Source organism: Pipistrellus hanaki (genome assembly GCF_964339955.1).
Source record: "Pipistrellus hanaki genome assembly, chromosome: 17".
In the NCBI taxonomy this organism is placed as follows: domain Eukaryota; kingdom Metazoa; phylum Chordata; class Mammalia; order Chiroptera; family Vespertilionidae; genus Pipistrellus; species Pipistrellus hanaki.
In genome coordinates this window covers 25,885,842-25,899,388 of record NC_140519.1, presented here as the reverse complement: position 1 = coordinate 25,899,388, position 13,547 = coordinate 25,885,842, and the positions used below count along the sequence as shown (strand labels likewise).

Sequence of the window (13,547 nt, the reverse complement as noted above, 5' to 3'; positions counted from 1 at the left end):
ATCCATTCCAGGGCTTTTATTTGTCTCCCCCTTCTGGTTGCCTCTTTGTGTTTGTTTCTATGTAGTAGGTGACCCGTGGGACCGTGGTGGTCTCCCTGATCACTGAGCTGGGTGCTCTAATAATGCCCCTTGTGCATGTTTTGTGGGCCCCTCCTGTTGTAATTGAATTTTGATTGCTATTGGCCCTTTTGTGCATGGGATCAACCTTCAGGCTGGCTGCCAGTGAGACTCAATGCCCAACAGGCATGAAAGCTGTTATGACAGTGCTGATCACAGAAAGCTGAATTTGCCTCAGCAGGTTTTGGTACCTGCTAACATATCCCTGTGGATAAGCTGTTTGAAAAGCTTACTGAATCCTGCTCCTTTCTGTCTGGAACTGGTCATTGGTTCTGGGCTCTTCACAAGGAGTCTGGTGCAGGCCAATGTCAGATGCTGTCTGTGACTGGCTCTGGGCAACCTATTTGGAGCTATCAGTGATCCACAGCTTATTCAAGTCTCAGTAAGAAAGAGTAAAGAGAAAACCTATTTGGAGTGAGAATCCTTTAATAACTATATTCATTTCCAGTGAATAATAAATATAGAAATACAAGCAATATATGTAACAGTAATCTTTTCCTTAGGTACAGAAAGCATTTACTTTTATACAGATTGACAGGCGAACACTTTTGCTAAAAATCAGCAGCGGAAACAGCCACACAACAGAAGAAAATTACACATAAAATGAGAAATTATTTAACTACTGAAATTCACACTCCAGGTGTGCTGCCCTCGTAGGCGATGTGGGAGGTTGGTTCAGCTTCGGGCAGCAGCGGTCTGAGGTTGCTCAGATTGGAGCTGTTTACCAAGGTACTCCCTAAAAATAAAACAGCAAGGTCAATTAGCATTTAAGTAACAAAGAATCTCTTTCTAAATCGAAGCAAAATATATACTGTCCTATGCTTTAATATCTAAACATTAATCAACTAGTCCCAGAAAACAAAACTTTTCCCAATTTCAGAAGTGCCTATACTGTATGAATTTCCAACGCTCTATTTAAAATACACAAGCAGGTCATCACACCCACGAACAAGCAATCCTGCATTCAATTACAAAGCCATGTAGTTAGTTACTGGGAGACGTCTGCTTTACTGTTTGGGGAAAGCCTTGATTACTGGTGCTGCCTTTTCTGCAATCTAAGAAGTTGAAACGTCAACGTAAGTATGATTCCGTGCCCGTGGACTGATACATGAAAACACACTCCCCGATGTCGGAGAATACAGGTATCAATGTTGATAGATATAGATGAAAACAAACCCCCGAAAATAACAAGAGTCCCCACACCTGGTAGAGCTGCTTGTTATGGAGCACGCGCTCTGGCCCGGCACAGCTGCAAACCTGCAGAGATGGCTGCACAGAACCCATGGAACAATCCCAGGGCAGAGACATGCTATTCTCATTGCACAGACAGTGTTAGAGAGTGGAGATTTTTGAGCATGCTTTCTCCTAGTCGATGTGACCATAAATCCCAGCTACAACTAACAAAAGAGCCTTCCAGGATAGATCACTGTCCACTTTCCTGATAACAGGATGCAGTTACTTACTCCACCAGGCGCCAGGACCCCATATAAGTGACATGTTGACTTTCCCTAAGAAAAACTACTTTGTTTAAATTGTTTTAAAATTGTTTGCTCTGCTGAACAGGAGGTCGCGAATGGGTATAAATACGGTCCGACACAAAGGGTCGGGGTGCTCTCTGGGCTGCGTAGAGAGAGCAGTCAGCCAGCCAGTTATTGAAAGGGCTCCTTAAATTTTAATTTGGTCTGGACTCCAGTGGTCGTTTGTTTACTCGAGTTCGCTCTCCATTACCTACAGATATCAGTTAACTCCAGGACAGAAAACAATCTGTACCCTGTTTTCTGCAAGTGACTTGCCCAAACTCTGGTTTTTTAACTACCTGATAAGGATGAGATTATTGACATATTTCCCCTCTAATAAGAACAGAGATAGGGGTTTGCATTCCAGCACCACCACTTCATTGGCTGCAGCAGTTGTGGGATGAAGACTCTTCATTTTAACACGAAGGCTAATGGAGGCGCTGAGCTGGCCCAGGGACGAGCGGTGGGCACCCGGGGCCCATGTCACCCCCTCCTTCTCCTCAACTGGTCTTTCCACCTCTCTTGGTCCGAGGACCTCCAGGAAACAACCTTTGGGTGCCACCGGCATCTCCTAGTAAATGTGATCCTGCCTTTGTCCACAGAGCTGCAGAGGAAGGGGAGAGGGAGGACCTAAGTTGTTTCACTGCCCTCCCTTCCCCTCAGAAATCACAGCCTGAGCCGAAAGTTATCAAAGAGGTGAAGCAAGGTTGGAATAGAAAACAAACTAGAGTGGGTGAGGTGTTAGGGAGCCATCCCCCCAAAATGTACCAAAGTGAACTATGATTTAAAATACCGTGCAACTAGCTGGAACATCATGTGTCATGGAAATGGATAATGACATTTTAAAAAGCCTTACAGGAAAGTTCTTATCACTGACTTACTCATTTGGATATCATGTTAAAGCATAACATAGATTCTTATGTTAGCTAAGAGCTACCCTGACATAATTTAGCCCTTTGCACTCCGCTGTCCCCTCTCAGGGGACATCGGAATTCTAGCATATCACTCAGATGTCCCCTCTCAGGGGACATTGCAGTTTATTAATGGTTACGGGGAATTGAGTTATTTCAACGCAAGTTTCCGCCGCAAAGTAGCGTCGAGTAGCTGGTAGCCAATGTCCAGAATGGTTTGGAGTGCAAAGGGTTAGACAATGGGGATCTTATTTTCAACCAAGAGCATGTAAATAGTTCGAATTTACACAAAGGCCTAAAGGAAAGCCATCCTATAAATTTCACTAGACAGGAAAAAGCAGGAGTCTCTGGTTTCTATCAGTGCTGCCCCTGTGGGGAAGCCTGCAACTAGGGACTGCCTGTGACTGCAGAGGTCTGTTTTGTTTAGGGGAAGGAGAAGTAGAATATATTTATTATAAAATTTCCAGATCTTATGCTTTTTCTATGTATACTTAAGGAACTGAGCTGAAATTAGAAGTGCTTCATTTCAAGAGGACCTTTATATGTGCCAATTTCGAATGTTGGACTACTTAGTGCAAAGGGCAGCAGAGCATGCCACCCCACTTGGTGTACTGGTCATTTTAAGTCAAAGGCGCCTGAAAAACAGCAAATGCAGGCACAGGCTTTCTCTGAATTCCCCTCACCTGCTAAGAGACAGGTGCTCCGCAAAGAACTCAATTGTCCAGACCCCACCTCCAGAGTTTCTTCAACCAGAGAGGCTGGCTCATCATAAGGAGAGACTAGGAGTCCACACACCACACCCAACCAAACTTCGTCACAAATTGCCTCCCACTGATCACCCATGTTTCCTAAAAATTATTTATTCTGCCCCCTTCTCTTTTTCCTATTAAGATGTAATTTAAGCCTAAATTCTAAATCTATTTTTTGAGTTACCCATTTAGTTCCTGGATACTCCCCATGTGTACAAGAGGAATACATGTTAATAAACTATTTTTCTCTTGTTTATCTGTCTCTTATTACAGGTGCCTCAGCTCAGAACTCAGAGGCGCAGAGGAAAAATACTTTCTCTCCCGTGTCAGAGTGATCTTGGGAAACCTTTGAAAGGTGTACTCAGAGGCACCATGCCTCCCAAGAGTCACATCTGCTCCATCTCTTTCAGAGACATGAAGGTGGTTCATTTCCCACACCAGATTTAACTAATATTTAATATTTCATGGACAACCATGGACACTTGGAGTAAGGAAGATGACTGACTTCTTCACAAGAGAGACAGAGGGTCAAAGTAGAAGGAAATTAAAACAGAGCGAAGGGGAGTTATCCTGGCCGAGAACAGAAAAACATGCCCAGCCATGACTTCTTCCCTGCCCGACTCTTGCTCCTTTGTCTTCCTGGTCAAGGTAATTATTGTGGGTAATATGCTCTACTCTACACTCACTTCTTTGCTACCTACAAGGCAGCTGTGAGGCATTCACTTCTTTGTGACCTGGTGCCTGGCGTGTGGAAACCAGGGCCTCCTTTTCTGTCTGCTCGGGATTATGCAATTTAGGGTTAAGGCAAAGGACACACATAGATGTAAATTGTTCAACTGAGAACTTGCACATCAAGGGCCCCAGGTGGAATTTTGTGAGCCTAAGATGAGGTATTGTGGGTCACAAAATGCCAGAAGTCTACAGGAGAAGAGCCCAGACAGGATTCCTGGAAAAAAGAATCGAATCTCCTCCGCAGGCTTTCTTGAAATTAGTATGTTTGCTATGCATGTGGTGTGCCACACCGGCACGGCCAAGGGTGACCCTGAGTGGGGGCGGCTGAAAAGCTTAGAAAAGACAGACGAGAATGAAAGCTAAGTCTCGGTGGGACGCTGCTTCCCTTGAGAGACAGAGCCAGTGCCCACAAGCTGCGTCTTTATTTTACTTTGCCACGAGGCAAAGTAAGGGCGTGGTCAAGATGTTTACAACATTCTCCTGAGTTTCAATCCCACTCAAATACATGCACCTGATCAAGCTTTGTTTACTTGCAGCTTATATCACTTGGGCACATGGGGTCACGTGTTCAGACCACAGGTTCAAGCTCACAACCACAGCTGTTGGCTATAACTGTGCTGGGAGGGCTCTGCCCTCCGGCTGGGACTTGCACGTGGCCATGAGAGGACTGTGCCCTCTCCTCAGTCCAAGGCTTGAACCTGTCCAAACACTGTAGCTGTGCCCCACAATGTGGGTTGTTAAAACGTCAGAGAGAGCTCAACTGCAAAAGGCATTTATTACAGAAAGAGACCTAGCTTTTTTTGAACTTGGCTGGTAAAATGTTGTCAGTCTGCACTTCTGATGTCAAACGGCAACATGTATTCAATGAAAACATTCCCAAGATTCAAGACTGCCTCTGAATTCTCTGTGGAAGTCCTGACACCAAGTGCTTGGGGCTGGGAACACAGAATGGCTGCTGCGTTCCACACTTTACACGCCATCATGACAACAGGATGCCGGCATATCCATGTTTTACCCTCCATCTGGACAGCAGCCCTGTGAGGTGGGTGGTACTGCCATTTACAGGGAGACAATGGAGCCAGGGGAAACTTCAATAACTTGCTCAGGTGCAAAGTGAGCAAATGGCCTGGCTCAGGTCTTATTCCCTTCTGCTGAGGCTGCCTCGCCTCCAATAAGAGCCTCGAAGGCGCAGAAAACACTTCCTATTTTGATAGAGGAGAAAATAATAAGCAGATATGAATAATTTCTTCAGGTTAAAGTTACATTACTGTAAGGCAAAAGGAAAAACTATTATAAATTTTATTTCAAAGGATTATAATGCATCTATAACAAAGAACTCAAGAAGAGCTACTTTAAATGAATCAGTGTATTTACTCAGTATTCCTCCTTACACATGAAGATCAATACAACAATAAAAATTCAACTTATTCACTCATAAAATGCCCATTTTACTCCAGCAATTTACAGAAGCTTGACATTATATCTTTGCTTCTATTGCCTACAAAGCAAATTTGAGAAGTATAATATTTTCTCTTCTTTGACTTCATTCATAACTTAAATCAGTTGGGACTCCACTATCTCTGAAACTAAAAAAAAAAAAAAAAAGCAGTCTGAAAACTCCAACTACAAAACAGCTTACAAAGGAGATTATGTTGTATGCTAAGAAAGAGTTTACATGTGACTAAAAAATACCTACTTTATTCTCTCACCAATGGCCATAAAATTCTATACTTCCACTTCTATAATACTGACAAACTGCTTTCCAGTTCCTACCATGCACCACTGAAAAAGCTCAGATTTGACAGAGGCGGTCTGAAGATGACATTAGCTGCCTCGGTTCTATTCTGTGAGAAGCAAGGACCCAGGAAGCATTTACACCTGGCCTATATTAACAGCTACAACAACAGAAGGCCTTCAACACATTATAATTAATTGCCAAACTTCACTATATTTATGATTGTTTATAAGGTCCAAAATGATTATTCTTTCTTTAAAACTGTGGTTGAAGACACTGTGTTACCCATTCAACAGACAAATTTCACCTATATAATTGAAATACATGGTAACTTCAGCTATATAATTTAGTGCCAAAAAGAAGTTAATTTTCTCCTGACCAACATATTAATCTATGAAAACTACAGTTCCCCTTTTTTCCTTGGCTGCCAAGAAGCTTAGTAGAAAATCTGTTACTATCAGTTTTGTATTATTTTCTCGAATCTTTCAGTGTGTGTAAATTTTCAAACTAAAATTATGATGAACCTAGAATTCTATATCCCATGTCTTTCTGAGTTTATCATAATTATTAAAAGTACAACTGAGTCATAATTATCGTTCTCTTAACCTTTACTTATCTTGTTTTGGAAAACAAGTGGGTGTGATATTAATCATTAACGAAATATTCCTCTGAATATATAAAAACAATTCATCTTAGAAAACATGGACTTTACTGTTGTTTACAATACAGATTTCTATTTGGTAAAGAGCAAAAATAAAACAAGTATTTTATATAGTCCTATTTTCTTTAATGCGAACTCACTGTAGTTATAGATTGAATTATCCTTCCAACTGATATCATAATTTTGAATATTATATACAAAGAAATCAAATTCTGTTTTATGAACTGATTTTTCTATGTAATGACTGAACCATGTGAAAATCACAGAGCTCTCTCATCTGCATCTAATTTACAGAAACATTTAAATTCCAAAAGTAAGTACATGTAGTCAAATCGTCTACTCAATACTTTGAAATCTCAGCCTGGGAAAGATATTTCTTAGTGCCTGCTATTGATTAAGCATTGCATTACTAACTGCTTGATGCACATGTTCTCAATTGCTCTTCACAAGAATATGCATAAAAGGCACAAAGGAGCCCCATTTGATAGATAAGGAACTGGAGTTTATTAATGATAAGTGACATGTTCCAATGTTTGGACACCTCGTTAGTGGCAGGGAGGATACTGTACTCAAATCTGTCTAATTCTAAAACTCAGAGTTTTAATCACTATATATAATGTTCACTCATTGTACATTCTACCTCTCACTGGCTGAAAATATATTGTTGTCCAGATATAAGAGAAAAGAGCTTAACAACATCATAATGTGAGTCCTTAATTTATTTTCTCAAAAATATTTTCATAATCACTAGCCACTTGATTTCTTTTTCAAAAAACAAATGGGCACCTTCATTAATAGCCTATGATTTAAATAAACAAACCTCTTTAATTTTCTGCACCCCGGGGTTTTTTCTCCTTGCAACATCATTCTCTCCAATATCACTCACTCTAAGCATGCTGACAGCTTTCATAGGAGCTCAAGTGTACATTTAAATGGCACCCCCTTTCTGTCACTGTGGAGAGATCCTGTAAGAGCTGAAGACTGGACATCCCCACAGGGAGACCTTTCCCATGGCAGTACCTTTTGTAAAAAATACTGTCTCCGAAGAGCCACTTAGCTAGCAATCCCCTCCCCACACCATGAAAAGCAAAGTGAAGCATTATCCTATCCATGCCTTAGGCGCACAGCGAATAAATATCCTGAAACCCTAAGTGTACCCATTTGGAAAATCTGTCTTTAACGGCTGCAGGATTGCCACTTCATTTTCCAACAGTAGCTAAATTCAAAGATGAACAGAATAGCAGTGGCCCTCAAGGGTGATGATGGGAATAAAAAAAAAAAAATCAGTGATTCTAAAAATATACTCTATTTATGTGAATTTGAGTCCTAAAGCAGAGGGGGAGGAAAAATGTACATTTTAAAAGCAATTGCATCAAGAATCTACTGAGATGTCTATAAAAGCAATTTGGGCAAAATTTGCAATAACAAAGTTATTTCTCCTATAGGAATTCCAGTAATCAAATCTTCTTAAACTAGCTACAAAATCTAAATATCAAATAGTCAAATCCAGAGGTTTTTTTTTTTAATCTCTTGCTATGTTCAAAAACAGTCCCAGACCTGTCACTACCAGCTTAATCATTAGATCAGCAGTGTCTTACACACGTTATCATAACACACGGTTTCTAATACACGGTTATGATATCTAAAGTGGTGAGCCACTCAAAGCATCAGGGTAGGCAGCAAAAGCCCCTTTCCTTTTATTTGTCTTTTATATTTGAAGACTGTTTTTTAGAGCAATTTTAGGTTCACAAAATTGAGAGGAGGTTACAGAGGTTTCATACACACACACACACACATATCTACACATATATATATGTAACCCCTCACATGCATAGCCTCCTCTACTTATCAACATGCCCCACTACAGTGGTACATTTGTTATCAAAGATGAACCCACATTGGCACATCATAATCATCTAACCCATTGGTCACATTAGGGTTCACTCTTGGTATAGTTCAGTATATGGAATTAGACAAATGAAAAATGACACTCATCCATCATAATATTATACAGAGTACTAGAAGCCTGGTGCACAAAATTCCCTCAGCCTAGCCTGCACCCTCTCCAATCCAGGACTGCAGGCTCCCAACTGCTCACCTGCCTGCCTTCCTGATTGCTCCTAACCGCTTCTGCCTGCCAGCCTGATCATCCCCTAACCACTCCCCTGCCAGCCTGATTGATGCCTAACTACTCCTCTCCCAGCCCGATTGCCCCTAACTGCCCTGCCGGCCTCGAGTCTCTGCTCCAGTAAGCCTGGACTCCCTGTATTCACCTATCTGACTCTCCAATATCATAGGACAGTGGTTTACCTTGAGTCTTCTCTCTCTCATGGATCTAAGCAGAGTTGCTGATTTTTCAGCCTGTCTAGCTTTTTACTTGTTACAATGGAGTAGTGACTTCCAAGCTCCTTACATGCAGAAATGGAAACCAGAAGGCACTCTTTTTCTTTTAAATGCGGTTCCTGATCAGCAAGTAGTTACAACCCAAAGCAATCTACAAGGCAGAGTATGACCCCTAAATGACCGCATTACATACAAATCTAGTTACACAAGTGCAGTGTGGGAGAAATGTCTGTGTTGTTATAAGGACTTTTAAGAATAGAGTTTATTTTATACTAGAGGCCTGGTGCACAAAATTTATGCACCAGTGGGGTCCCTCAGCATGGCCTGCAGGATCGGGCCAAAACCAGCTCTCTGATATCCCCCAAAGGGTCCCGGATTGCGAGAGGGGGCAGGCCAGGCCAAGGGACCCCACCAATGCACTATCAGGGCCAGGGAGGAATGTGGGAGGTTGGCCAGCCAGGGAGCAACTGCAAGAGGGTTCCGGGGAGTGTCCAGCCCATCTCGCTCAATCCCGGTCAGCCAGACCCCAGCAGCAAGCTAACCTACCAGTCAGAGCATCTGTCCCCAGTGGTCAGTGGACGTCTTAGAGAGTGGTTGAGCGGACTTAGCATATAATTAGCATATTACACTTGGATTGGTTGAATGGACAACCAGATACTTAGCACATTAGGCTTTTTTATATAGGATTAGTTACAAAGATAGTATGTAAAGCAAAGCCCATATTTAAGGCTTATGATTGGCTCCTTTTTCTAGAATTATACTTACAATATAAGACTCTTAAATGAGGGAGGAGATTGTATCTGATTTATCTTTCTCCAGTTTTTAGCTCAGTGCCTGGCATATTCTAGGAGCTTGATAACTGTCAAATGAAAAGTAGTTTAAGAGTCCTACAGGGAAGTTAGAACCTGAGAAAGGATACATTTTTCTCCTATGGAGAAATGTACTGAAACACCAGGAGAGACAAAGATACCAGCAGTTAGAGCTGTTATATTGTTAGCTGAAACTATCCTACCAATCATTTCTTCTCTTGAATAAAGATATTATCCATACTATACTAGATATACACTTATAACTCATATTCTGTCTATTCCTTTTAAAAAAAAAATGGGGAAGATGCTTAAGTTTTAGGAGTCAGGCAAAGTTTTCCTTACAAGTCATTATCTTAACACCAATGAAATGTCACTTTCCCTGTCAGTGGCAACAGAATCTTCACTCTAACTAAAGTTGGGAAGTGGAGTTGGAAAGGCACCTCTTTCCATCGACAAAGACCCGGGAGCAGTAGGCCGTGATTAAATGAGGCAAAAAGAAGGGACAGCCAGGCAATCAACCTACTGGGGCCGATCCATTAGTTCCCAGTGCAGGAAAGGAGCGTCTGATTGCTGGGCAAGAGCTCCATATAGCCTGCTTTTCTGCACAAAAGCCAGGGTGTGGTAGGAACAAAAGGGCAGAAGAGATTTTTTTAAATTAAGTAATTCAGCCAACGGCAGATGTGGTAGCTGAAATCAGATAGAAATGGGAGAAGAAAAAGAATAACCGGGACAGTACGCAATAAACAATGACAGTGAAAATAGAGACGAGACAGAAGATGGGCTAGCTGCACGGCAATGCCATCTGAATACCAAAGCTAAGCCCTACGGTATCTAATAAAGAACTCTGATTGTACATGGGGAGGAAGTATGAGCAAGTGTACACCCATTAGGCCCCCAAGTATGTCTTAGGGAACAGCATGAAAGAGGAATACCAAATTTGCTTAGAAGCAAAACAATGGCTACACGTAAGGAGCAAAATTGCCTTTTCTGGACACTGTGTATCACTTAGTTACAATTGATTTGGAAATGCTAGCATAACATAAAATTTTCAACTAAAATATTATTAATATAAAAAAGCCTAACTTTATGAATATAAAAACCCAGCATTGCTAAAGAACAAGGGGTGTGCCAGGAACGCACAGTGGATACACGAAGGTCAGAGAGCTGTGCATGTCATTCAGGAGGGCTGTGAGGAGGAATGACCTGCTCCAGGCCTCCTGGACAGAGGAGGCGCCAGTGTGTGCCAACCGGCCCTTAGCAACTCTATTCTGCTCACCCCTGTTATCCCCCCACCAAACCAGTTAGGGCTATTTGTAATCCATTATTCCATGCAAATGCAGATGTAAAGGAGAAGGGGAGAAACTGGCTATTCTATGAAGACTTGTAATTTATGGAAATAATTTTGAAATTAATCATAAACTCGTAAAAAAGTATGTTCACATATAATTATATTCCACATTTTGTAAACTAGAAATAAATCCATCTCTATGTTATCAAGAAACATAATATTTAACTCCTTAAAAAAAGAATCAAAATCAACATTCAAAGACAGCCTAGCTCTATTTTAAAATTATCTATTTATACTTAAAATGTAATTCTAAACTTATACTTAAAACAAAAAAATATTCCCGCCGTAACTGGTTTGGCTCAATGGATAGAGTGACAGCCTGCGGACTCAAGGGTCCCAGGTTTGATTCCAGTCAAGGACATGTATCTTGGTTGCGGGTACATCCCCAGTAGGAGGTGTGCAGGAGGCAGCTGGTCGATGTTTCTAATTCTCTATCCCTCTCCCTTCCTCTCTATAAAAAAAAATCAATAAAATAATATATTTTAAAAAAATATTCCCTGCAGTAAAAAAAAAAAAAATGTTTACTTTATATCTAAAATTTTAATATATCCTAATACATAAAAAGATACTTTAGGAATAATACAGTATCAAATACCTAAAAATAATTTATGATAGAAAAGTAAATCAAAAAAATGTGCTAGAAATCTTTTCAGCACAGCTTAGAAGCAAAACAATTACTACAGATAATGAGCAAAATTGCCATGAAAAGCTGCTGCTGTTGTCATTCAGGCAGACTTTTATTTTGCTTTTATCCATGATTATATTTTAACAATTTTCAACTAAAATATTATCACCCATATTAAGTCCAAACAAACAAATGTTAAGAGGACACAAAGCCAACTGTGCTTTCATGTTTTTATTTAGTGTGAAATGTCTTAGAACCATATTTTAGGTAATAAAAGCCTCTATGCTAGGTGAGTAGAAAGGCAGTCTTTACCAGCATGATTTAATAAGGACAACTTGGTTATCTGCATAAAGATTTTTATTCAAAATCCTTTCACATTTGTAGATCACGTTGCAGAAGAGTTACCTTCCAAGTGGCATTCTATTTGGTCTCTTATTGATCGAAGGTTAAATAAATTGCTTTTATTTTATTTAACCTTTGAGCAATTTTCATTCTCTGGCACAAACAGCCAAAGAATTATATCTGTCACAACAAAATCTACAGGTCACATGTGAATTCTATCTCTCTTTATGTGGAAATTCCTTTATAAAGAAAGCATAAGAAAACACTGACACTAAGCCTATTGATTAAAGGGGGTCGATTATAACTAAAACATTAAGTTGAAATACCTTGGCACATAATTAGCAGGTAAGGATATTCTCTTATTAACTAGTTAATGATGAAGAGTGAATAAACCAGTTTCTGGCTATAAAGATATTTACTTTTCCTTTTGTACACATACATCAAAAAAATATACTATAAGACTAAATCAAGTTCCTAAATTCAGGGGGGGGGGGGAATAATCAGATTTTAATGTTTCAACTTCGATATATGATCATATAAAAAACAAATTCTCAATCAAAAATGTTTTTCTACTAGCAAAGGGAAATGGTCAACATCCTTTTTCATATCTATCTTTTCTTTCATATAAGAAATATACATTTTTTAAAAAGCTAAACTCAACAATAAATGCTCTAAGAGAAATTAAAACAAGAATTCTACTTCAGCAACCGTAATTTCAACAAAAAGTGAAAACAAAACTGTTTTTCACAGAAACTTCAGAAAAACACCTGGCAAATATAAGCTCATTGGCTTGCAACAGTCTTGAATGCCAACATTCTTTAAACTAATTTCATGATGGAGACATAAACCAAGAGAGATAAAATTACTAAATAATTCATTTATGTTGAAAAATGTGCTTTGGTGCAAGAACACTCAACCAACTGGAACTGGAAAACATTATGCTAAGTGAAATAAGCCAGTCAGACAAAGACAAGTACCATATGATCTCACTCATTTGTGAAATTTAATGAGCAAACCCAACTACCAAGGAAATAGAGACAGACTCATAGATAGAGAGCAGGCATATGCTAGGGAGTACGGGGGTGGACTCAGAGGGGACTCGAAGGCAGAGTGGAGGGATTGAGCAAAAAAGAAAAAAAGAGAACTCATGGACATGGACAACAGTGTGGGGATTGCAGGACGGGGTGTGTGGAGGTGAGAGAGGACACAGAAGGGATAAATGGTGATAGAAAAAATAAAACAGAAAAGAAAAATGTGGCTCAGGTTTAAGTGAAAAAAGTTGAGAAAACCCAGTGGATTCTTCCATATTTTACTGACTTGCAAAGATTTTCCTCCTGCTGAACAGATAAAAACGACTTTGAGTGCCCTTTACTGATCCCATTCTTTTTGCATTTAGGTTATGAACAAAGTAGAAATATTTTAGCCCATCAAATGTTGCGAGCGCTAGCTCTGAAATCTATCCTAAGTCCACCTACTTTCTAACTTTTTCTAGTATAGCTGTGGTCCAAGCTACTAACCATCTTTTAGTCTAGACCACAATGAGAACTTACTAAAACAGTCTTCTTGCTTTTACACTTACCCCTGTGCAATCCATCTCCACAGAGAAGCCTAAACAATCTTTTTAAAACATAAATCAAACCTTGTCATTTCCCTGTTTT

At 40.0% G+C, this 13,547-nt stretch overlaps 1 protein-coding gene across 4 annotated transcripts in view; it reads right to left on the bottom strand.

Annotated features, from left to right (window-relative positions):
• Positions 1-525: 525 nt before the first annotated feature.
• ATP6V1H (ATPase H+ transporting V1 subunit H) overlaps positions 526-13,547 on the bottom strand; it is a 60,221-nt gene continuing 47,199 nt past the window's right edge. For all 4 annotated transcript variants that reach the window (XM_084864911.1, XM_084864914.1, XM_084864913.1 and 1 more), the window contains one exon: positions 526-853. In XM_084864911.1, coding sequence (XP_084721037.1) covers positions 793-853 — 61 coding nt within the window. In that variant the 3' untranslated portion in view covers positions 526-792. The remainder of the gene's footprint in view (positions 854-13,547) is intronic.